Raw genomic sequence first — 27,648 nt, 5'->3', positions numbered from 1 at the left:
ATGGTATGATAATATCAACAGAAAAATCAAAAACTATGGCCTTTAAAGGACAAGATCCAGCAAGAACTAAAACAGTAACAGATAACAAGATCTTAGAAAAGGTGAATTGATTTAACTACCTAGGATGTATGATCACATATGAAAATGAAAAAGATATAAAAGTAAAAATTGCAAAATATTTAAAAATAACAGGTATAATTAACTCTATATTTAAACCAAACCTAGCTCAAAAACAAACCAGACTAAAAGTATACAATACATTAGCCCTACCAGTCTTAACGTATGGAAGTGAAATCTGTACAATAAAACAAAAAGACAAACAAAGATTAACAGCAGAAATGAAGTTTATGAGAAAATCTGCAAAGTATACCCTATTTGATCACAAAAGAAAAGAAGAAATTATGAAAGAATTAAACCAAGAACCAGTAATAGAAAAAATTAAAAAATATAAACATAAATGGATGGAACACTTTCAAAGAATGAAAACAGAAAGATTACCAAAAGAAGCATTAAAGTACAAGCCATTAGGATAAAGAAAAACCAAGCCGTCCTTTTAAACGATGACTTCTAAGGTCGGAACTGCTAGGCCTAAATCTTCGATACACATGATGATGAGATTATGAAAAGAGTAGAAGGTGAGAGGAGATGAACCAGAGGTTATTCCTAGAAGTTATGTAAAAGTGTGGTGAAGAGAGATGTGAGGAGTAGATTTTTTACATGGAGAATTGTCAGTGAATGGAACGCATTACCAGAATGCATTAATGTAAAGAGTGTTAAGGATTTTAAGATTCTATATGATAAATATGTTGTCAGTTGAATGAACCTCCCACGATGAGTCTGTTGACTCCAAGGAGGGTGTAATAATAATAATAATAGTAATAATAAAACTGTCATTCAGAAGTTAGCAATAATCAATCATCATCAAAATCAAATCAGAAATTTGATTTTGATGGTAATGATTAATTGAATACAAACTGTAATAACGAATACAATGCAAAAATTTATGTTAAAAGACATTTATTTTAAATTATATTTAAAAATTATTTTACATATCCCAGTGAAAGTACATTAATAAATGAGTATTTTCTCACCATTCCCTCCATTCCATGGGGTAATAAAAGTACAATCCCACTTTGACGTACCCATTTGGCTTGACCACAACTAATGAACTGATCTATAATGCACTGAGCAGTATTCATGAAGTCTCCAAACTGGGCTTCCCACATGACAAGTGCATTAGGATTTGTTAAAGAGAATCCCAATTCAAATCCTAGGAAAAATTATTCAAAAAATATAAATAAATACGTTGCTTTAGATACAATTAGTTGTGAATGGTATCATTAAGACAGATCACAAAGAATGACTGTTTAAAAATAGAAATACAAACTAAAGCAATATTCAGTATATTTGAAGTTCATAGAAACTGAACTGCATGCATAAGAAGAAACTGAAATCAGTTGCCAGCAAAGGTTGGTCGATTGGTAGAGTCTCTGCTACTAATAGCTCGCAAAAAGTTAAGCACGTTTGAGTGTGGTTAGTAGTTGGAAGGGGTTCAATCGTTCGATGCTGTTGGCACACTCTCCCTCGATGAGGCTTTGGACTCCCTGGAAGTGTCACATAATAATAATCTATGACTTTCCAAACCAAAGGATGATGTTACTATTTACTGTGCTATTACTGTAGTGCCATAATAATTTTAACCAAAGTAATTTCGGCATCAACAGAACAAATAACATCACTTCTTAGATAAGCAGCAAAAGGAAAATTGTAAGGTGCAAAGGGAAAAAAGACATGCAAAACTGTTTTTTTTTTTATTTTTTGTTTTTTTTTTTATAAATGTTATATTGTTCTTCCTTTATTGCAAGCATTTTTGTGTAATGCAAGCATATTAAGATTATTTCAGTAATATGTTATCATATTTAATCAATTAGGGAAAATTTTCATTGATTTCATCTATGTATGTAGTTTAATTCCAGTAAACTGCAAATAGGAAGATGATCAACATTTTATAACCTCACAATGTAAAATTTAGTTCTTATAAATTCACAAAAGAAGATTCAGGGCAGTTTGTGTTTCCTCTATACTGAGCAGTTCATAAATGTCACTCGAGCAAAATATCTAACAATGAATGATTTCCATAAGAATAACAATAATCGATTGGCAACAAAATGCAATGAAAATACAAATTAATTTCAAAATAACATGAAGTTTTGAAAAAAAAAAAAAAAAGATGGTGGGGAATGATTTAGGTAACTAATTTTATTTATATACAGTTGACCCTTGAACAACACCCCTGGGGTTGAAGGGGCACCACCCCCACCTTGTTCGAATAATCTGCATATAATTTTTGACTCCCCAAAAACTTAATTACTAATAGCCTGCTGTTGACCCACATATTTTGTATGGTATGTATGTATTATATACTATATTCTTAAAATAAAGTAAGTTAGAGAAAAGAAAATCATAAGGAAGTGAAAATACATTTACAGTACTGTACTGTATTTATTGATAATGTAAGTTTACATCGTCTGTTTACAAGATGAATAGTATGTCTGTCAATACCTACATCGATATTGTCTTAATAGATACAAAACACTGTCGATGTTGTATGTATTACTAATACTAGATATCAAAAATGAAAAGATCATGTGTAAAAGAAATACATATTTATTTAAGGTATAACGATTCATGCATTGATAACGAAGAAGCAACAGTATGGAAATACTTTTATTGGGATTATACTGATCAAGTGCATATAACAACAACTAAGTTATACCAACTAGTTTCACCAACTAAGTCTGTTGGCATCTTCAGGGTACATAACTGATGTACGGTACTAAAAAGTAAAACACTGTTACAAACTATAATCAACCGATTCCAATTATATTAAACAAAGAACAGAGCGCGTACAATACATTCATAGAGCGTGGATGATATCACTTGTTGTTATTTAGGAACGTTCTATAGTTGGCACTGTAATTCAGTTCTGGCGAGTTGAAGGATCTGATAAGGGTCTTCCAGATCACGGGCAAGATTAGTCCTTGGTTCCTGTTAAGGTTTTGTATACAGCGGGCAACTGTTGTGGCCTCCTTAAAAATTCGGGAGCGGAAGTCCTCCTCCATGTAAGGAATTGTGCTTCTATCCCACTCTATGGTATGGTTCGTTCTCGAGAAATGAAAAGCTAATCCCGATTTTTCTTCTCTGTTATTATTGACATCACCTATGTGTTCTTTTTGCCTAATTTCAAGGCTCCTTGAAGTTTGGCTGATGTAATTCAAGCAGCACGAGCATGGTATGTTATAAACTCCAGCATATTTGGAGAAAGGATGCCTATCTTTTGGAGATCTTAAGAATTGTCTAATCGTTTCTGTGGGTTTAAAGGCCACTCTTATTTTATGTGGTCTAAGGAGTCTAGCAATCTTATTAGAAACTGTCCCCAAGTATGGAATGACGATGGTAGAAATATAACGTACATCATCTTGTTGTCTTTGTCGGGGTTCAGAGAAAAGTATCTTGTGGACGAGTGTTCGAGGAAATCCATTCATGGTAAGGTTGGTGGATATCAGGGATAGTTCTTCCTGGAGGTCTTGTTGATCTGTTGTAAGGAGAGAGGCACGGTTCTTCAACATATGTACAATACTAAGTTTCTGAGAAATGTGGTGTGAGGAAGTGAAATGTAAATAACGTCCTGAAATTAGGCAAAAAGAACACATAGGTGACGTCAATAATAACAGAGAAGAAAAATCGGGATTAGCTTTTCATTTCTCAAGAACGAACCATACCATAGAGTGGGATAGAAGCACAATTCCTTACATGGAGGAGGACTTCCGCTCCCGAATTTTTAAGGAGGCCACAACAGTTGCCCGCTGTATACAAAACCTTAACAGGAACCAAGGACTAATCTTGCCCGTGATCTGGAAGACCCTTATCAGATCCTTCAACTCGCCAGAACTGAATTACAGTGCCAAATATAGAACGTTCCTAAATAACAACAAGTGATATCATCCACGCTCTATGAATGTATTGTACGCACTCTGTTCTTTGTTTAATATAATTGGAATCGGTTGATTATAGTTTGTAACAGTTTTTTACTTTTTAGTGCCGTACATCGGTTATGTACCCTGAAGATGCCAACAGACTTAGTTGGTGAAACTAGTTGGTATAACTTAGTTGTTGTTATATGCACTTGGTCAATATAATCCCAATAAAAGTATTTCCAGAGCTTTTTGGTCAAGAAAATTAAACGTTTTTTTTTTTTGAAGCAACAGTATGATTGCTTTATAATAGCCTAGTGCAATAGCCTAGCTTATACACTAATGAATGAATCGTTATAAAAGTTATTTTATGCAGTCATGATTTAATACTGCATCTTTATTTTTGTTTACATTTCTCTCAACTGCAAATGGCCATGTATGGCCAAATGGGTCTTGAAGTCTAGAGGTCTGTAAGTGTTTGTGTGAGGAAGTTTTGATAAATTTTAACTTTTTGTAATAGATTTGTGTATAGTTTATGGTAGTAAATGATAACATAGACTAGTGTCTACATATATTTTATACATTCATGACATATCTAACTTAATTTTTTCAATATTTCAGCTATGCCGTTTGTCTGTTTTTTTTTTTTTTTTTAAATTGTTGCAAATCTCCAAACAATTTTCTAATATATTTATTTTAAAAAAATACCACATATAAGTGGAACCATGCAGTTCAAACTCACATTTTTCAAGGGTCAACTGTATACAAATGTCATGTAGCAATCAATCATTTAGGTGAAAATTAATTTCGTCATATATGCTTATTGGAGGACAAAGTGACTTGAAAAGATCTATGCTTAGTTTTTAGCACAGAACCTCTGGATGCCCAGAATTGATATGCAGAAGTAAAGAGGTTATGACCTGCCACTTAAACAGTTCACATACAGACTACCATACACAAATTTCTGGGGATTGAGGATGTATTGGAGAGAATCAAGAGAAGGTTTAGTAAGTTATTGTTAGGTTTGTGGAATATCAAATACAAGGAGAGATTCCGGATACACAACTTGCAGAGCCTTATGAAGAGAGAGAGAGATAAATGTTTATTTGTTTTATATTTATTTGATTATAAGGCCATATATTTCAGTCTGAAAATTACAGACCATCTTCAGTGGCAAAAACCAGTTGATACAAGGTAGAATGGAAACAGTAGATTTATTTGAAATAGAATGAGCTGCATGATGTTATATATCCAGTGATATTATGTTCTAATCGAGAAAAAGGTTGATCATAAATGTGTGTATATTTTTTTTCTTTGGAATTGGTATGCAGATAAGTTTTTAGTTGTAAAAACTTCAGGCAATTGTATTGTTTTACAGATGTCCTGAATGGATTCCACTAAATAGTTGTTATCATTGCCTGTCAAAGCTTTCAGCAGTTCAGCTGGAATATTAATGTGAGAAAATACAAATTCTATTTAAAGTGCTTCTGATAATTGACAATGCACCTAGCCATCCCAAATCAGTAGCTTACATTTGTCCTAAGTTACTGCAAAAATAGTCATTTTACCTCCAAATACATCTTCTCTTTACATCCAATGGATTGGGAGTGATTGAGATTTAAAACACATTATTTCAGAGAGATTTTTGAAATGTTAATAGAAGCAATTGATAAAGATGGAAACTTTCTATCAAAGAGTTTTTGAAGAGATTCAACATTTTAGATGCAATTTGAGTAATGCAGAGAGCCCAGGAATAAAGTTTCCGAAAAACTATGAAAGGAGTATGCCATAAACTTCGTCTTCAGTTTAAAGAGAATTTCGAAGGCTTTGAAGACACATCAAAGATTGTGAATTCTGAAAATCAAGAGATCTTAGGTATGAGTAACCAGTTGCAAATGGAAGTTTTGGAAAGTGATGTTAATGAGCTGCTTCAATCTCACACTATGGAACTCACACCCAATGATCTTCTTGAATTAGAGGAACAAGAAAGAACTGAAGAAGAAAAAGACAAAGAAGATAACAAATATGAAACTCTTGTTTTTTCACTTTAAAAATCCTGGAAAAAGCATTTAAACTTCTCGAAAAAGCTCAGGCAATCTTTGAATTACAAGATTCAGACTTTGAAGGATTTAATAAATTTTCCCGTGAAATGAATAATGTTTCTGCTTGTTATCAAGCTATTTTAAACGAAAAGAAGCAAAAGTCAACGAAGCAGATGACATTCGATGCCTTCTTTGAAAAAAAAAAAAAAAACATGCACCGAAGCTTTCTAATATATATATCTCCTATATTTTGACGGCTGCCGATTCACCTGGTGATATAGAAATGAGTTAATTTTTTTTCAAAGAATCTTGTTTAGTTTAAAATTTTTCTTATGTTATTTTTTAAATATGTAAATCTTTGGCCAGTAAAGTCTTTTATTATCATTTAACATTCATTTTCAATTTTATATATTCCTTCTTATGAACATAACTCTCGCTTATAGCATTATTTCTAAGACAAATAAACTCCCACTTTACGAACAGTTGCCAGGAACCAATTAATTCATAAAGGTGGGAACTATCTGTATACTATATAGATACTGTTAGTTTCTGTAATGGCAAAATGTTAAGAATGGTAAACAGGTCACTATATTGAATATGCAAAGAAATCAATAATGGCTCTAGCTTTGATTATTCTATTTTTATTCAAATCAAAGGAAACAGATTGTTATAGTAATCTCCCAAACAGGTGATACCATATTAAAGTGAGAATTTACCCATGAATAGTATAAGCATCTTAAAAATGCTGAATTGACAAATTTTTTACATAATATATTCTGTTAATTATGAACCTCAATTTGTTTTTAAACATGAAATGAAATGGGAGTTCAATTTCATGCTGCTATTAATATGGAGGCCCATTTAAATATAAAGAGCCAATAGGCTTCAATTCGGAGATATAAACATTATTTAAATTAAGGGGATATTAAATCCCACATTGTTTTAAAACCGAATAAGAAACTCAAAGATTGGAATCAGAGAGTTTCATGCCGAATATAGTAAACTATAAAAGTATCGGCGATTACTAGCGTGAGCTAATATAAGTAGTCCTCGTATACATAGTACAATCTCGGGCAACTCACAGCAAAGGTGGTAAAGTTCTGATCACTATTCTTGGTATTTTCCATAATGTAAAAACACATTTCCTAGGAAATGTATGCAGTTATTACATTATGGTGGGAGGTCACTACACAGTCCAGTTTCAGCCTTTTTTGAGGCTTCATCAGTGAGTAGCTAGACCAAATAGATACCAAAGGGTATAAGTTCTTTTCGCTATACCCTTTGGTATCTATTTGGTCTAGCTACTCAATGATGAAGCCTCAAAAAAGGCTGAAATCAGTCTGGGTAGTGACCTCCCACCATAATGTAATAACAGCATACATTTCCTAGGAAATGTGTTTTTACATTATGGAAAATACCAAGAATAGCGATCAGAACTTTACCACCTTTGCTGCAAGTTGCCCGAGATTGTACTACGTACTAGGACTACTTGCATTAGCTCACGCTAGTAATTTCCGATACTTTTATAGTTTACTATATTCGGCATGAAACTCTCTGATTCCAATCTTTGAGTTTCTTATTCGGTTTTAAAACAATGTGGGATTTAATACCCCCCTTAATTTAAATAATGGAGGCCCATATCTGTTTTTTGACTAAACTACAGTTACAATTTTGAATACCAGCACAATCTGTTTCACGTCATTTTATAGGTATATTGATCTAAGGGGAGAAATAAAATAAAAATAACAAAAAAAAAAAAATTCCTTTGACCATCAAGAGTACAAACGTACTTAGGGTTTTCAGGAAAACCTTTTGTGGGTGGTAGTTAAATAAAAATTAACAGACTAATTGGGAGGAAAATTGTTGATAGGAGATTCATAATGAAGCAAAACGTAATCATATAGCGCTGTTATAGAAACTTGTACACCCATCAAAAAACTAATGAAGGAGAAAACACAGAAAAATGTGCATAATATATATATAAGAAAAAAAAAAAAAAATCAGCTAACACCTTTTATTCCCATATAGGGAGTAGGCAAGGCTGTTTTAGCCCTATCTAACTTTTGGAGACTGAGTGGGCAGTTCAATCTCCACTGGCAGCTAATCACAGATAGCTGGCCCAAGGCTACCAACAATACATCCAAAGTGAATCGCAACATAGTGAAGAGACAGCTAGCATGTGCTGCCATCTCGTGGTCCATAACCTTAACAAAATATTTGTAATGTCTGAAAATAAAATAGTATGGGTTCGACAGTTCATTTTCTTCACTTTACACAACGAAAAATCCGAGTTTCTAGGAAAAAAAACCCATTTGCCCATGCCAGAGATCGACTAACTTGGGAACTGGTCAAAAAAAAAAAAAAAAACCTTAGAAAATGTTCCTATAGTCAGCGACTAGACTTGAACCCAAGTCTTCATTCGTGCAGTCATGTGCTGTGGAGTGCAAAAGCCACTTCCAGTGAGCTACACAGGATCAAAAAATGTTCCTCCAGTCAGCGACTAGATTTGAACCAAAGTCTTCCTTCTTGCAGTCAAGCACAAACACCACTTCCACTGAGCTACAAAAACATAATATAAAGCTAGTCTTGTTACAAGTGTCTTATAAATTATATTAAAAAAATGAATGCTGTTTTTAATGTTTGTGATATTATTATTCACTGGGAAATATTAAAAAATGATGGGTAGGACTGTGCATAATTTGTTGAATCCTGATGATCATGAAATTCTTGATGTTTACCATCAGGTGTGTTCAGGATATTTTGATAGCACTACATGAAAGGTTTATATTATCACTAACTTCCTATCAACAGCTTTCCTACAAATTAATCTTACCTGTCAGATCTCATATTTTGTTCTTCAAAGGCACTTCTTACAGTATCATTCCAACTAGATCTTGATCCTCCCCTGGGTCTTTTTTCCTGCCATAAAACACTTGTTTTGCAAATCTTTCCTTCCAAATTATGTTTAACTGACAATACCATGTGTAGTTAGCTCTGCTCACACAATCCTAAATGCTAAAATCAAGTTCATTCCTAATACTGTCATTCATGCATCTCTTCCTCCTCTAATCTTTCTCAGATCCATGATCTCCAGTCTTTGATGAAGCATTTTATTTCTAAACCAGTTCTCAGATCCACAAGTTAAAATCAGTTTGAATAGTGGCTTATATATAGCCAATTTAGTGTTTCGAACAATTTCTCTTTCACACTAATTTATTCAGTTAAATTCTTAATATACCAGCTTTATTAATTCTGTTGTCTATTTCCAATATTTAGTTTGCCAACTTCACTAAATAGCTGAAATGTTTCACTTGTTCTATAGGTTTTTATTCAGGATGTACATAATGTTCTTAATGTTCAAAAAGCTGCTAACAAAACCTGCATCAATGTTCCCTACCAGAATACGTGACAACCCCTCCAACACACTTGATATCTTCTTAAGAAGCTCCCCTTCCAGGTATACTGCAGTCATCAGTTCTCCTTTTGGTAACTCAGATCACAACCTCATACAAGTCTTTTGCCACCGAACAACCTTCACCCACCAGTTCACAGTCTCGTGTCCTTTGGCACTAGAAGAGTGCCAACTGGGAACCATGATTTCTATTCCTCCTTCCCATGGTCTGACTACTGCTTCACTTCTTTTGATCCAAACACCTACTCAGACCAAATAACAGAAATCATCCTCACAGGAATGAAGGCGTTTGTCCATTATTCCAACCCAAATTCTCAGCCACCATCCAAGCACTGGCTCTCAAAAAAGTGTGCCAATGCTATAGAAAGAAAAAAGCTCTGTCTACCACAAATGGCTCAAGACCAAAACTCCAACTGCCCACTCTGACTATACTGCAACTTACAACAATTGTAAAAAAAATCATTACAAATCCAATTCAGACTCTGAAAGAGCAAAATGCTCCAAACTTGCCTCCTGTCCAAATGGTAGTCGCTTCTTCTGGTCCCTTGCCAAGGCCATTGGGTGCAACTTCACCCACCCAGGTTTCCACCCCTCTCACATTCATATGGCACTGTAGTTACTTCACCTAAAGCAAAGGCAAACATACTAGCTTCACTCTTCTACATTGATGAACTAGGCAAAGTTCCCTCCACTCCACAAAGAATCTCTCTTCAAAAAGAAATCAGAAGAATCCTTAACAACCTGAACACAAACAAGGCATCTCACCTATTGTGTTTAAAAATTGTATCCCAGAACTAACACCAATTTTATATCATCCCTTCAATCTATCCTATTCAACTAGCATCTACCCTACAACATGGAAACATGTCCACATCCAGCTCATCCCAAAGAAAGGTGTTAAAAGTCAAGCAATGAACTCCCATCCAAGTGCTCTCAATTCTGTTCTCTCTAAAATTATGGAGAAAAAAGGTCATCAACAACCAACTCTTGAACCACTTACAGACATACCAACTAATCAGTAACCAGCAGTGTGGATTCCACTACTTGTGATCTACAGCTGATCTTCCTTTCACTACCCACCTCTGAACTCAACCCAAGGAAAAATGTGGAGAAACTCACGTAGTTGCCCTCGATATTTCAAAGGAATTCAAACAGGTTTGGCATAGGGACCTACTCAACAAACTCTGCCATCTTGTGATCTGCCACCAACACTGCAACTGGATCTCTAACTTTCTCACTGGTCATCACTATATGTCATGAAGGACAGTTCCTCTCCTTTGTTCTTTCACCAACTCTCTTCCTCTTGTATATAAATGACCTGTTCTCACATATTTCCAATCCTATTAATAGCTTTGCTGATGACAGTACATTCCATTACTCCTTTTCATTCCACAAATCTTGTTGTGATCAAGTATTAGAATAAAGATCTACCATGACCAGTGACCTGAACTCAGATCTAATATATCCCAGTCTGGCAGGGACTACCTTGTAAACTTCATTGCCACCAAAACTCAGTTCTGTTTGATCTCTTGCAAGAAAGAGTTTGCATCTCTCCCATTACCTTCAGTAATATCGAGATATCCAAACACTATCAGATTTCTCTTCTTAGACTGGCATGCACCTCCAATCTTTCCTGGCACAACCACATTTCAACTATAGCTTCTGCAGCTGCCAAAACACTTGGTATACTTTTTTGCACAAGACACTACTTCACAGCTGCTAACCTATACAAAGCCCAAATCTGCCCAGCCACGGAATATTGCTCCCACATTTGGGGTGTTGCACCAAAATCCTCTCTACGATTGCTCGATTCTACCCAGAAGAGGGCAATCCAGCTAATTCTTATTAATGATTCCTTCTCTCATTGATGTTCAGTTTCGGCCTTGGGCATCTTCTATAGATACTTTCATGGACAGTGCTCTGCTGAATTGGCCACTATAATTCCTTCACTCTCCTCCAAAATCATTAAAACAAGAGCCACTACTAACCACCACCTTTTTACAGTCCATCTTGAAACTCACTGAACCAACTTCACTGCCTCCTCTTTCATTCCCTAGACTTCTGTCCTTTGGAACAGTCTCGGTTGTTCAAGCAAAATGTGAACAGATTCTACCTTTTTATATTCTGCTTGCCCATAGATGGCACTAATGTCCTATAGATTTTGTGGTATTTTTTTGTATGGATCAGCCACTGATATATATACAGTCATACCCCGAAGTTAAGCGGTAGGTGGGACAAACAAAAAGCGTGCAAGTCGAATTCACGTAACTAGGGGTATAATTCTGCATGTAATTTATATATACAAACATACAAAATATTAGTTAATTGGGACCAAAGGTTTACAAAAACACCTATATTTTTTAAGAAATATAATCATAATTGTAGTTTTTCATACATAAAAAATAGAAAGCTATTTTGATGTCGATGGTTTCATAAAATCTAATAGATTCATCTGACAGCATAATGTCTTTTTCTTGTCATGCAAAATTTCTTCATAGCAGGTTAATGATTTTTTTATTCCTTGCCTTGTGGCTACAATTCGTTCCTCGTTAGAATCTATGTCCTCCAAAACCCGTAAATCTTTCTTTTATGATTGTTCTTACTGTGGATTCCTGTAGATCGAACTTCTTTGCTAGCTCACAAATTTTCATTCCACCTTCAAAATCCTTAATAATGTTCGGTTTTGTTTCCAAAGTCAATGTTTTTCTTTTCTTGCTAGCTGTAGAAGAATCAGAATTGCTTCTTTTGGATGACATTATTATTTTTTCTGTGATAAAATTTTTATCAAGAACATAACATTAAACAATCGCAAGGTTTGTAGACTATAAAAATTGTGTATGAATGGAGACTGCATGAAACACGTCAGTGCTTGTTCACAGCATGTGCAACACTGGAGAATGCGGCCAGTGCCGGAAAGATACAACTAGTGGTTAGGCGTGAAGCAGACAGGAATAAATACATATAAGAAACCGCGTAACTCCAGATTCGCGTAAGTCGAGGTATGACTATATGTGTGTGTGTATATATATTATACATATCAGTGGACATTTAGGTTGGGTGTGCTACCATGTGGCTTATGCAACCTGCACTACAAAATTCACATCAATTTGTCCATATGTATGCATTTTAATTCTTGTATATGCATTAAGAGAGTGCATAGCATATCGGTACTCCTTAATTGGTCTAATGCAATTAAATGCAGGATAGCTTTGAATACTTTAATTTATCAATTAATATAATTTTAAATATGGAAAGCATAAAGGTCAAATGAACAATAGATATGCTTCACACATGGTGTTTAAGTGAGAAGCAATTATGATGAATACAAATCATAAAAAGTTCCATGCTGGCTCGATCATCACCCGGCATAACAAGGATCACATAGCTTGTTTAGGTGGAGGGAAAGCTTCGAAAAATATGTTACAGTCCCCTAATCAACACTATCTCAAGATATGTTCCCTAAACATAGAAGGGGTATCTAAATCCAAAGCCATTGGCAAAATAGCCAAAGATAAAGCAACTGACGTCTTGACTCTCCAGGAAACCCATGTGCCTGAAACAGCCCTCAATAGACTAAAGATCCCAGGACTCATTCTCATGTCTTATAACTGCCATCTCAAGCATGGTCTAGCAACCTATATCCGGCCTGGTCTCAAGGATATAACCAAAGTGTTCCTGATACAGAATGCTCCATAGGTATTAATGTACAAAATATCACCATCTACAATGTCTACAAACCTCCATCGCAATCCTGGCCTGATCAGATGGACCGACCTCCTCCTTACTCTGCTATTTATGTTGGTGACTTCAATTCCCATCACACCCATGTGGGGCTATTCCTCTAACAACTGGGATGGTAATAATCTAGCTAACTGGATGGATACATATAACTTGCATTTGAATTATGATGCCAAGCAAGACGGCACTCTTCACTCAGCCAGATGGAACAGAACCTACATCCCAGATCTGTGCATAGTCAGTAAAGACTCCGAAGACTACCCTCTTCCATCAACCAGAACCATCCTTAACAGATTCCCTATAGTCAACATAGTCCTACATTAATAGAAATAGGAACATTAATTCCGGTCATCAGCGGAACACCAATCGTTAGTTGCAATCTCTGCAGGTCCAACTGGACTGCATTTCAGAAACAAATCAAGCAAACCATTAGAGCAATTCTACCCACTCCTAATTACTATCCTAGATTTGTTAAACTACTCAAATCTACAGAAAAAGCCTCTATCCCTAGAGGCTACAGAAAACAATATATCCCATGCTGGAGTAGAGAAAGTGAGGAACTCCTAGCCAAATATGAGGAAACTGAAGATCCAACTATTGCTAAGGAGCTCATATCAACCCTGGATAAAAACAGAAAGGAAAGATGGATCTCAACCATCAATGAACTAGATTTCATCACATCTAGTCGGAGAAGCCGGTCACTTCTGAGAAAATTAGGTGGAACAGAGCCAACGACACACAAAACAACAGGGGTAACTCCTGATCAAATGGCTAACCATTTATTGAAATTCTCCAAGATTCATCCAGGCTCTACCGGGAAAATTGCTGTACAAGCTTCCATCAGACAAATCCTGAAGACGGAACCCAAGCTTCCTGAACTCGTACACCCAGTATCTATGGAAGAGGTACAAATAGCTTTAAAACTTACCAAGAATGGCATACTCCCCGAGTTCCTAAAACATCTTGGTCAACATGGCTGGCTGTCCTTTTCTCATAAATCATCATGACTAATAAACTACCAAAGATGTGGCAGGAAGACAAAATAATTGCCGTGCCCAAACCAGGGAAAGTCCTGCTGCAACAAGTATGACAAGGCTGCATGTTCTCACAACACTTCACAACATAAATGTAGCTGTATCCGAGGTTTAATAATCATCATCTTCTAACGTGAGGAGGAGTTCTGCTGATACTATGAAGAGGGCTATCAGAGTGACTACGAGAATAACGTCTTCGTGGTGAGTCGGGACCATGATCTTCTGTTTCCACCATAACCACCACCATACCAACTACAGGTCAAGGTCCAGGCTGGAAAGCCAATTCAAGGCCTCATCCGTCACCACCTTGTGGATGTCCTGTAGGCCACCACCGTGAAATTGGTGCCTTGGGCAGTCATACACCATATGCGTAATCGTCTGAGCCATGGGAGAACAATCACAATAAGGGTGATCAGACAGCGTTCATTTATGTAGAAGGTAGCCACATCTGCCCTGAGTAGTTCTGATCCTGTTTATTGATGACCAAATCTTTCTAGGAAGATCAAAACCACGCTGCAGAGCACAGGGATCTTCTACCAGGAAGCCGTTTGTTGGGAGATTGTTGGATCTGTATTCTCTCCATATGTCAGATATTGATGGCAGCACAGCTGAAGAGAGTTCGTCCATGGACCAGAGAGAGTTCCTAGATTTGAGGCGAAGACTAGGTGGGTTTATGAGAGTCTGGTGCAGGGGCAGGAGTGGGTTGCTCATTGCTTTATTAAATTCCTTAATCGAGGGTTGTCTTCTCCATATGTGTGGTGAAGCAATGTTAGATAGAACAGGCAGCCAGGAGAGAGGGGTGCTTCTCACTGTCCCACTAATTTTGTGCATGGTAGAGTTTAGCTGGGTGTCTATAATTTTAGTGTGTACTTCTTTCCCAGACAGGGGCACAATATTCTGCTGCAGAGAATGCGAGGGCTAGTGCAGATGACCTTAGGACTTCTGCACCACAACCCCAGGTTGTTCCAGCAAGACTTGAAATGATTATTTCTGGTTGTAATTTTATTGGAGAGGGTGATGATGTGCCTTTCATAGGTTAGGCTTCTGTCCAGGCTCACTCAAAGGTATTTTGGGTGAAGTTCGTGTTCTACCATTTTTCCACAGAAAGAAAGGTTGAGTTGTCGATTCGCCTCTGCATTGTACAGGTGAAATACCGAGGACACTATTTTCGTTGGATTTGGCTTCAAGTACCACTGCTTGAAGTACTCTTCCAGAGTGTTCAGGTCTGTATTCAAGGTTGAAGATATCTCAAGTTAATCGATATCCAACAATATTGTTGTCACTTAAGGCATTATCCACAAGCAATTCGTCTACGTCATTCTGGCTAAAATGTATCAAACCCTCCACCAATTTCCTGTGCCAAAGTAATGATTTCAGCTGATAATGTAGATGTTTGCATGGTTGCACTGTTTGCAACACATCCAGGCCAAGCTGCTTTCCAGCACGCATTTAAAGTTTGTGGTCTTATTTCAGTGATAGAAGATGCAACATGATTTGAGCAGTCGAAAATAGAAAATTTTTTCCAAACGTCTACTCTTAATGATTCATTTTCTAGTTTATCCAATATAAATTGAAAAGTGTGCTCAACGTAATATTTTAAACACTCAGTAGGGAAATTTATTTGTAATTCTCACATATGAGAGCTCTACTCCAATCATCTGGAATTCAACCCTCTGACTAGGCCTTTTGAATTATGCAAGGCAGCCACTGCAAACTTTTACACCTCCATATTTGAGCTTTTCTGATCACATATCACTTACTCTGTCTTACAACCTTTCATGTTTTCGATAGCTTTTTCTACTTCTAGTATTGATATTATTCCCTAGTAAAGTAGTATATCGCTATCCCACCAAGCATAAGGCTGAAGAGAGAAGTAGAAGAAGATATGTACTTGCTTGATTCATTTAACAAATCTTTCATAGTAATTGGCTCCAAACGTATAGAATATCTTCAGTTCTCAGGTAACCTTTATCATCTTTGATTCCTTTTACAGTAATTTATCCTTCAATTGTAAGATTTTTTTAAGACTCCAGAATATTTTGCCACTTTCCTGATATTTATTTTTTGCATGACTTTTGTTTAGCTAGTTTTAAGTTTTTTTTCCCCACTTTCTTACATTTTTCATAGTATTCTCTCAAAGCATATAATGATTTGCCTTACAGGAACTTTTGATATGCTTTCTTCTTCTGATTTTTCTATCCTTACCACCTGCCTCTAAATGAATCAGTCAACATTTTCTTCAAGATTTGCAAACTAATCTCCAAGGTTTGGTTCTTATTTTCAAAATCTTTCATTTTTTTCTTGAATGCCATTCACTTGTTTTGTAGTACAAAATTCTGAATCAAAATTCCTTTTAACTTTACTTGATGGCTAAGGTCATGAATATCATTAGGAACAAGATGTTTTAGACTTATAAATTGATTTCAGGTGATCCAAAGAAATATGGGCACCTATACCAAAAGTACTTTACATGGAACATTTTCACTAATCCCTGTAATACAGTCAAGCTTGGCATCTTCTTTACAAGCAAATGAATTAATTTTGACAAAATCCTTTTCTTCATATGACTGGTTAGTATTAACTGCATTATCTAATATATCTCCATTTACCTAGATCATGATGTCAAGTTCCATTTCTTTATTAGAAAGAGCCTTACAGAAGGATTTTTTTTCTTTTATTCTAGTAATCTTTCATATAACCAAACTTTTCACAATAGAAATAATTTTATGATTTCTCTTTGTCAGGATTAATCTTTTCATTAACACTTTCTTTGATATTACTTCTTGATCTTAGCTCAAGAAGTAATATCAAAGTTTTGTAGAGGGTTAACATGAATGATATTCCCTTAATTGATGTGTTGCATGAAGGAGCTGCTCCAACTGCTTCTTGTGAGGACATCCTCCGAATGTCCTCACAAGATCTTCCTGAATAGTTTCTCCATAGATTTTCACAGATCCTGCAAAACCATACAAATCCTTATGGAAAAAGATTATCAACATTTTTTAGATCAGTACCCTATTAGACCCTATTAGTAAGTTTCTGATGTATTATGCTTTGTATTTTTTTTGTCAGATGAAGTATAATTGTTGTTTTACTGGGTTGCAGTTTATTGAGGGGATCCCCTGATTAACTCAAGATGCAAGACTCATTCTGAAATGATGGGAAAATGCTGCAGCAGAGTTCCCCATTCACCATGGGGGTCACAAGTAAATGTCAACTATCCAGACCACTCAGAAGTGGAATGCCAGGCCTACTCCAAATGCCATGCTGGTACCACAGAGCCATGGGTCTATAGACCCTTGGCTGCACACCTTTGCAGCCAAGCCCGATTTGCTGGTTAATGCTGATGGGCCATCTAGGACTGTCTCTCATGCAAGACTACCATTATCGTCCTTACGAATGTCCACAGGTCAAATTGCATAGGATCCTCTTTGTTGAAGCAAAATCCCATCCACATGTATCAAGATGTACTTCATAGCTGTCATACCTTAGTATCTCCATCTCGAATATCAAGAGGATTCCACTTCTTGAGAACAGTTGCATATTCTATAGGGTATTGCTGCAACCGGAATTCCCCTTATGAATGTTTCTAGAATATCACCAGAAATGCAGATTTTGAACTGTTTTAGGAGATCCTAAAAATCAATGAAGAAGGTTCATTTTACCTATTAGCTTTTACCATTCAGTTGCTTGATGTGAAATAATGGTATATTTATGTGTGTATCTGTTAGACATTTTCTGTTTTTTTATTTCTATTATCAGGTGATATATCTATGTTATTTATACACAGCTAAGCTTTGTGAGGCCCATCACAAAATATCTGAGAATGAAAGATTCATGAACAAAGGGGTATCTGGTTCAGCACTAGAGATTCCTATACACCACAAAGCCACAACTGAATACTAAAGGACAAGCAATAAGTGCACTTGGAAGTGGAAAGTCAGGGTTACTGCAGATACTCTAGCAATGCATTTCATAAAAGGCTCAAATTAAATCTTAATAAAAATATCATCATCAGTGGAATAAGAATGTAATTTTGTTCCGAAAAACTATGGATGAATCCAATTTACTAGTTGATACATTTGTTTCCCTTATAATTGTTTTATAGACTGAGAAGATTCTGCATTTTTAAAATTAACATATTATAAATACTGTATATAATACTTGAATAATAAAATAAGTCTAAAACAAATTTGTAATGAACTAGAAAAATATAACTGAGTTCTGGATACAAGTAGTTGCATTCGTTTTCATATGCATTCATGTTTTCAATTCATTCGGAAGACCATCTGTCCTCAGCGCCCCCACTTATTGGAGGCCTGAAGTGGCTTGAAAATAAGTTTCATATTTTGTCTCTAAAACAAGGTTTCCGGACTATGTAAAAAATAAATTAAAAATCACAAAAAAAAAATATATATATATATATATATATATATAATTAATAAAAATAGGGGGGAAGAATCCTTAGCCCACCCACAGTACAAAATGTATGAAAAGTCAGTAAATTATATTTCATAGGTGGGGGCAATGAAAATGCACCTATCCTTGAGCCGAAAGAAGACTTACAACAATTCAGCTGCATTGTAGCATAGGTCACTAGTAGTGTATATACACATCACCAAGATTCTCCCATTCTGGGGTCACATCACACAAAACTCTGGAGAATAGGAAAACAAAGACTCAGGAAAAGTAGAAAGAGAAAATATGTGAAGTAGCCAACCTGGCTGGCTGAGCGGTTAGCACATCCACTCTACAACCAACAGGTTATGGATTTGAATTCTGCCATGGGCACAGGGTAAGATGAATTTCATTGCCTGCTGGAAGTTGAAAGGTTCCTGATTTCTAGATTATAAAACCGAATAAATACCAAAAAATATATACAAAATGAAAAAGAAAAAAAAACAACCTTATTACACAGTGTGGTCCATAAATTTTAGGACTTGATCTGTTGTGCATACAGTACTGGAGTGATCTATCAGTAAATGCACTAAGTAATATCAACCAATGTCTTTTTTTTTTTTTTTTTTTTTTTTTTTTTTTTTTTTTTTTTTTAATGTTGAGCCCATACATGAGAGGTTGGTTGACCAACTTACAGTACATTAGTACCGTGTATGAGTAGTGGGTTGGGAAAGGAGGAACTTGTTTATTTACATTTGACTTAAATGACAGTAAATTGTATTCCTTGGGAAACAAACAGAAGGAAGACTGTTCCACAATACAGCAGTTGCATGGATGAAGGAGGAGAAAAGAAACTTATGTTTGTTTCTAGGTGCACTGTAAAGGGATGTTGAGCAGCAGCTGCACGTGTTCCAATGAGCTTAGTACTGAGTGGAGGAATTATGGGTGTTATTTCTGATGAGCATTTCCCATGGAAATATTTGTAGAATATACATATTGCAGAAACCAAATGTCTGTGTGAAAGTGGGAGGGAGTGAGTTGATAAGAGATGGGTCATTAATAAGTCTAATTACTCTCTTCTGTATTGAGACAAGCATTTTGAGGGAGCTTTTAGGGACCCCATCCCATATGTGGGAGCAGTATTCGATAGCTGGGCAAATTTGTGATTCGTATAATGTTAACAGCTGTTCAAAGGGGAAGTAACGTCTTGAGCAAAAAAGAAATACTAGTTTTTTTGAAGCTGAGGATGCAATGGTTGTGATGTGTTTATGCTAGGAGAGGTTTTGATGTCTGGGTAATTCCAAGAAGAAAAATCTCAAACTGTCTGGAAATTTGGGTATCGTCAAAAAGAATACTGGGAAAAAATGGTTCTTTTTTATGGGAAATAGGATATAACTGGTTATTAGCACTGAACTTGATGAGGTTATCCAAACCCCATTGGAGGAAGGCTTGGAGATTGGAATTGAGGTGGTAGTGGTTGATGTTCTGTAGCTTGAGGTGAGTTGTAGGCAGCGCTGGTACTTAGTATTTTCTTGTGTGTGCGATTAATGTTCGGCGCCTTCCCAAAAAAGTTTTTTTTTAATAAAGTGTGAATAAAATGAACAGGAAATGAAAAACAAATGAAAACCGTTTTACGGTATAATGTTACCTACGGATTAGTCCTGTTTATACAATTTTTTTTTACATGGAACTCAACAATTAATCATAAGTTGATTTATGATACATCAAAAAATAAGGAAGAAAACAATTTTAGGTATATTTTCGTAAATTTTAATCAAAAATTACAGTGATATAATCGGGTCCAGGATACAATTTCAGAATTTATTTGTTCATTTCCGGGAAGATCTGAAGGGGCCCGAACGGAAGACAACGTAAATTCATAATTATATGTACCATTTTGTACCATTCGTTGTTCGTTTAAACTCTTATCTCATATTTTTTGACATCTTTTATGCGCCTTTTCTTCTGCGGCGCCTGTGTATATTACACACGCTACCAGCCGGGCCTGGTTGTAGGGTAAGATTTATCAAATGAAAGGGAGGAGTGCAATGTGCTGTCGTCTACAAAACTGTGAATTGGGTTGGAGGGTAACTGAAGTCGGTCATTGATGTATAGCAGGAAGAGGGCTGGTGACAGGACAGAACCTTGTGGAACCCCAGAACTAGTTGAATGGTGAGCGGATAGGGAACCATCCACCATCACACAGTGTGCATCCAGACAGAAAGCTGGAAATCCAACTACAGAAATTCTGGAACAGATCAAATGATGGTAGTTTACTTAGTAAGCCTTTCTGCCAGACCCAGTCAAAAGCTTTGGAGATATCAAGTGCAACCACTTGAGATTCGCCAAACTTCTCCATGGCTGTCCAGAGAATGGGTGACATATGTGAGCAGATCTCCTGTTGATCAGCAGCGATGGAATCCATACTGGAAGTTGTTTATTAGGTGGGTGCCTTCAAGATGGTGTAGGAGTTGGGAATTGATGATTTTTCCATTACTTTAGATAGAAATGACGTAAGCGAGATGGGGGCGGTAGTTGGATGGCAGTGACTTGTCGCCCTTCTTTGGAATGGGTTGAATATAGGCCAATTTCCAGGTTGTGGGTTCGATTCCAGTGGAATAAAAGAGTGTGTGTGTGTGTGTATATATATATATATATATATATATATATATATATGAAAGAATGATCATTAACTCGGTTAACATACATATTTTTATAAAGAATTGAATGACTAGAACCGAGATTTAAGTAAAAAGGTTTTAATATAAAAACACGACTAGTTTCGGCTTAACAGCCTTCATCAGGTGAGATTATAAAAGAAAGAAAAACACTAAAACAATGAAGCTTAAATAAGCTATGAACTAGAGAGAGTCTCTATACATAATTGACACTAAATCGTGGCAGTTGTATTTAAAGCTGTTCTTTTGTTAGTTGTATTGTTGGGAAAGTGCATGCTAGTGGCATCTTGTGAATGCCAGTACATGATTGCAGCTGTATGACAATCTGGGAGGTTGTAGCTCAAGTTATTATTTAGATGAACAGGATTGAAGATGATTTCTCTAGATTCCACGATTTTTCTCTCTAGTTCATCATTGCAACGGAAGATGTTAGTAGATTTTTCCCAGCAGACTTTGTGACTTTGGTTTTCATCATTAGGATTAGCCGAGAAAAGAATATGACTAGATAATGCACTTGCTTGCTCTCTCTTGTAAGTAATGTACCCCTCATGTGTTCTTCCATACGCAATTCAACAGATTTGTCTGTCTGCCCAAAATAAGGAATATCACAATCACACAATATTTTATATACACCAGGGTATTTGAGTTGATGATGACAAGGCTTTGGGTGGCTCCAAATAATGAAGACATCATCTACATAGCATTTCCAAACTTTAGGTGTTAAAATAAAAGAAGAGATAGCTTTGGTTTCAAAATCCTCTAAGTAAATATTTGCGAGTATAGGGGATAAAAGATTAACCATAGCAGTCCATGATTTTGTTTGTATACATTATCTTGAAATTTGAAGTAACCGGACCTGATGCAATGTGTAAGCAAGGCTACCATTTTTTTTGGATAACTTGTTCTTGAGTAATGTTAGGACTTCATCTGTTGGGACATCAGTGAACAAAGAAGTTATGTCCAAGCTAGCCATGATATCATCTTCATTAACTGTAATATCCTTGATGTATGTAACAAATTCTGTAGTGTTCTTGATAAAGGATGGTGACTTGCCTGAAAAACTTTTAAGGTATTTGGCAAGATATTTTGAAAGGTTGTACGTTGGAGAATTGATACCTTCTACAATTGGGCGTAATGGGGTGTTCTCTTTATGGATTTTAGGAACACCATATATGCGAGGAATTAACGGATGGAGAGAGCGTAGAGATAAGCGAATGTAAACTCTTCACGGGAGACCCAATCTATCCACAGAATCTATCATACTGCTCCTTGAACTTATTAACAAACAAAGCATGCACAAATGACTGGCAACCCATTCCACTCATTCACAACTCTCTATGCAAAAAATCTAGTCCTCACACCCTTACTAACCACACAGTTATTCAACTTCCAGGGATGACTCCTTGTTCTGGTCCTTCTCAGTGCTGAAACATTTCCCCTGCATCAATCCTATAAAACCTTTCAAGCAGCTTAAATGTTTCTATCATATCCTCTCTTTTTCTCCTATCAATCAACTTCTGCAATCCACACATCCTCAAATCTATCTTCATAGGACACATTTCACAGGTCACTCACCATCTTGGTCATTTGCCTCTGAATCCTCTCCACTGCATCCTCATCCCCAAGAGACCAAAGCGACCGGACTTGAGCACAGTAATCCAGATGTGGGCATATCAAGGGCTTATAAAGAGGAATAGCAACTTCCTTATTTCTACATATTAATGTGTTATTCAATAGCCAAGTAATCTTATGGGCTACCTTAGTGGTTAGCATATCTGCTCTCTAGCCAAAAGGCTACGGGTTCAAATCCCGCCATAGGCATGGATGTTTGTGATAATACTAATCGTGGTGGTCAGTGGTAGATGGAGTTGGTGTAGATGATGAGGGTAATTGCGGTTGGTGGAGATGGGCAGTTGTAGAGTAGGTATCCTCCCTTGACGAGTCTTTAGACTCCCTGGAGGTGTTATGTAATAATTATATGTCAATATTATTCTCTTCACAAGATTTATTTTAGCCGGCCTGGTTGGTCGAGTAGATAGCATATCTGCTCTCCAGCCAAAAGGCTGTGGGTTCAAATCCCACCGTGGGAATGGATGTTTGTGATTGTCTGTGGAAATACCAGTGGTGGTCGGAGGCAGATAGCATTGGTGTAGTTGGGGTCAGTTGGTGACTGAATGGTGGAGATGGATTTATAGAGCATGTGCCCTCGCTCGATGATTCCTTGGACTCCCTGGAGGTGTCAAATAATAATAATAATTAGCAATATATCCTCTAAATTTTAACTCTGTCTATCCTCCCCTAAATCTCTAGCTTTATACAGGGTGTCCCAACATTCACGCAAGAAGTAATTTTGATAGAAAACACAGGTTTTTAATTAAAAATTGTAATTTCTTATTGATTCATAAAGTATACAGTATAGGGTTATGCATGGAATAGCATATCGGGTAAATGGCCTCCACGGCTTTGCTGACACACACACGCACTCTTTTGTCGAAATTTTCCATGACCGTTTTGCATAAATGTGGCTGAATTTCGTTGACACAGCGCTCAATTTCCTCCTTCAAGGCGTGGGTGATCGTGGGCTTGTTGGCATAAACTTTAGACTTCAAAAAACCCCAAAGAAAAAAGTCCAATGCCGTTAAGTCACATGATCTGGGTGGCCAATTCTGATCACCAAAACGGGAAATTACACGACCAGGAAATGACTCATGTAGTAATTGAATTGTTTCTCTGGCTGTATGGCGTGTAGCACCGTCTTGTTGAACCCACATGTTGTCCACATCCATATCTTGCAATTTAGGCACAAAAAACTGGATTATCATGTCGCGATAGCGAGCACCATTAACTGTTATTGCCTTACCAGCCACATTTTCGAAGAAGAATGGACCAATGATGCCTCCAGTCCAAAATCTGCACCAAACAGTGACACGTTGTGGATGCATTTGTTTCTCAACAATCACTCGTGGATTTTCTGAGTCCCAAATGCGACAATTTTGTCGATTAACGAAGCCATCAAGATGAAAATGAGCCTCATTGTTGAAGATGATTTTGTTCGAAAAATAAGCATCCACTTGTTGTTGTTCCATAATCCATTCAACGAACTCTCTTCGCTGTGTGTGGTCATTTTTAATAACTCTGAACTGTCGACTGTCACGCTGTCTTTTTTTTCTCATTGGCAACACTTTACCGCACAAATGGTGCTAAATTTAAATCTTGCGTGAATTTTGGGACACCCTGTACATTTCCTGGAGCCATACCATCAATGTGATACATGGCTTATAATCTATTTTTCCCAAAATGCATAACCTTGCATTTCTCCACATTAAACTGATACCCATTAGCTTTTGCCCATACTGACAGCCTATTTTAGTTATCCTGCAAGCTCTCCACATCAGCTTGATTAACTATTACTCTACCTAATTTCACATCATCAGCAAATAACTGGATATTTCTTTTCAGGTTATTTTCTGTATCATTTATGTACAAATTAAACAGCAATGGTCCCAGCACTGAACCTTGTGGCACACCACTAGTCGCCTGTTTTCACCTCGATTCTGTTCCTCCACATACCACTTTTTGATATCTGTACAGAAGCAACTCTCTTATCCACTTAACCAGTGTCATATCCATCTCCATTTGTTCTAATTTACATAACAGAGCTCATTGCAGTATTCTGTCAAATGCCTTTGCAAAATCATCATGTACCATTTCCTTCATCCAACCCAGCTATTAATGTATTGTAAAAAGTTAGAAAATTACTAAGGCATCACCAACCCTTCACAAAGATATGTTACCCCTCATACAGTACCATATTTTTATCTACCCATTTTTGAATTCTCTTTATTACCATGTTTTCTAGTACTTTTATCACCATGCCTGAGATACTGAATTATTTTGCCCTATTTCCATTCCTTTGGAACTCTACCAGACCTGAGACTTGAATTAAAGAGTCTAGTCAGAAGCATTGCCAGTTCCCTTGCATATTCTTGCAAGGCCATAGATGATATCCCATCTAATCCCACAGCTGTATTTACAATGAGATTCTGCAACATCTTAAGAACCTTCAATTCATCCAATTCTGTTCCCACATCAGTGTCTATCATATATATTAAAGCAGTAACCTCACTTAGATGATACACTCTTGCAAAGTGGTTGACTGAGTAACTCAACTATTTTATCTGCTTCTGTCTCCTTGTGACCATTATCACTCATTAAGGTTAATCTTCCATAGTCATTCTTCCTCTTACTTGCCACATAAAAGAACTCTTTGGGATTTACTTTGGCCTGCTCAGCTAAATTCTTCTCATAATCTGATTTTGCCTTTCTTACCTGAGACTAGCACTGTTCATGAGTTTGCTAATCACCTTTCTCTTTATACATCCTCCATAGCATTTTTTTCTTTTGCAGCTCGTGCTTACTGATATTACTCATCCATCTAACTCGTATCTGATTAACTCTCCTTATATTAGGTATACAATTAATAGCTACCTCTAGAAGACTTTTAATTATATTCCATGCACTACTAGCATCCTTACCCTGCAGTGTTTTATGCCACGGCATAGATTTAAACTTCTTCCTAAGCTTGTCATAATTATCTGCCTTGTAGTTCCACATATACCCCCCCCCCTCCTTCTTCACAAAATATTTCTCATGTTTTACAATCTCCTAAGTCAAGACCGCATGATTACTTTCACCAATTGGAGGCAATGTGGTCACCTAGCTCTTCTGACCCTATAACCAGGTCCAATATTCTCTCCATCACATGCTTAGTTAAGTAATTATCTTAGTAGGCGTATATATTTTATTTCCTTCATGCCATGTGATCTTTCTTCCTTCCAGTCTATAACTTCATAGTTGAAGTATCCCATAATAATCACTTGACTTGTATTCATTGTACTAATTCGGTGATGAATGTCTTTCAGATCATCCGTGAAACTCCCTGGCTATAATCTCACACCAGACTACTTCAAATGAGCAGTTAGCCCTCCCGCCTATCTCCTATTCTTTTTGGCTACAATTTATCCACATCGGCAGCATCCCTCCCCCGTTGTATCTTCTCTATATTCCCTGAAAATACTAAACCCTTCATATTCTATCCCTGTAACTACATCATCTGCTGTTATTCAAGTCTCACTAATGCCTATAACTTTTGGCAAGGTTGCACTAACTAATGCCAAAACTCCTCCCAATGATACCACACTTTACTCATCTTACTCATGTGACAAGCTATGCATTGCTCAAACATTTGAAGCTTCAATATAACAAGTGCCCTGAACATGGATCTCCACAGAGTTGGGAAGTTGGTTGTTTTCAACCACAGAATTGGGGTTGAAAACAACGTAATCAACTTCAATGCTTAGTTCTTGAATAAACAGATGCTGTACACAGCATCTGTTTATTATAGGCTCTTCTGTCTTTCATGTGCGAGATAAAAAAATAAATGGAATGCAGGAGAACGAGAAGTTAGTTCAATGAGTTGGGAGCTGAATCGTATATGGATATTGACCAACAGCTACTAACATTTGTATATGATTAGAAGAAAACAACTGGAGGGAATTAGTGAGAGAAGAATCATCTGTTAAGCAAACTAGCACTCTTGTGGATAGTGAATTTCAAGCATTCTGTATGAGGTTTTAGTGCACCACACCAGATGTAAGAATAATATTCTAAAATTGGACAGCTTTGAGATTTAGGAGTTGAGCAGAAGAGAATTAATGTTAAGAACAAAGAAGCATACCAGCTGTTTATAAGGATGAAGAGGTCATAGACATGATATGCTTATGCTGTAGGTCAGATCTGATCACAGTTTCATAGCTTACTTTTATCTCCCTAAAAATGGAGGTAAGTCAGCTGGATAAAATATTGCTTCCATACTGTTGTACAGATGTCACACGAGTAGAACAGCTTGTAAAGGCAATACACCACAAGTATTCATTCTTGAGGACAATATCTTAGTACAACTGGATGGATGCCATCTGGGCATGAGGCATCAAGCTATTGAGCATGCCCAGGACCGGTTTTATCATTAGGCGAACATAGGCAATTGCCTAGAGACGCTAAGACTTCAGGGTGCCAGATTTTGCTACATAGTTCGGGGAAAAATTACAACCTTCGAAAAAAAATTAGTAAAACCTTGATAAATAATAAAAAGCTGAAATAAGTCAAGCCGTCCTGGTTCTCGCTGATGATCCTATATTATTTTTGCCTTTCTCTATTTCTTCCACTCCCCTGCTCTTTGTATACTTAACCTCAAGTGCAGAGATTTTTCCTCCTCCTGGTATCTTTGTATTTTTGTTTTCAAGATGTAATAATTTTCTTGCTATACAGATATTAGGAGTAATCATATATGTATACAAATGTATTGGTTTTGAT

General features: G+C 36.5%; 1 protein-coding gene across 1 annotated transcript in view; it reads right to left on the bottom strand.

The window, feature by feature from the left end:
* LOC150104414 (2-oxoglutarate dehydrogenase complex component E1-like) overlaps positions 1-27,648 on the bottom strand; it is a 596,096-nt gene that overhangs the window by 192,865 nt on the left and 375,583 nt on the right. Inside the window, exon 16 of the mRNA XM_090396361.1 lies at positions 1,092-1,270. Coding sequence (XP_090252487.1) covers positions 1,092-1,270 — 179 coding nt within the window. The remainder of the gene's footprint in view (positions 1-1,091; positions 1,271-27,648) is intronic.

The sequence above is a fragment of the Typopeltis vanoorti genome, chromosome 8, assembly GCF_054136105.1.
Source record: "Typopeltis vanoorti isolate ZY-2024b chromosome 8, IOZ_Tvanoo_1.0, whole genome shotgun sequence".
In the NCBI taxonomy this organism is placed as follows: Eukaryota; Metazoa; Arthropoda; class Arachnida; order Uropygi; family Thelyphonidae; genus Typopeltis; species Typopeltis vanoorti.
Note: the sequence above shows the minus strand (reverse complement) of the source record. Positions and strands in the feature narration are given on the sequence as shown.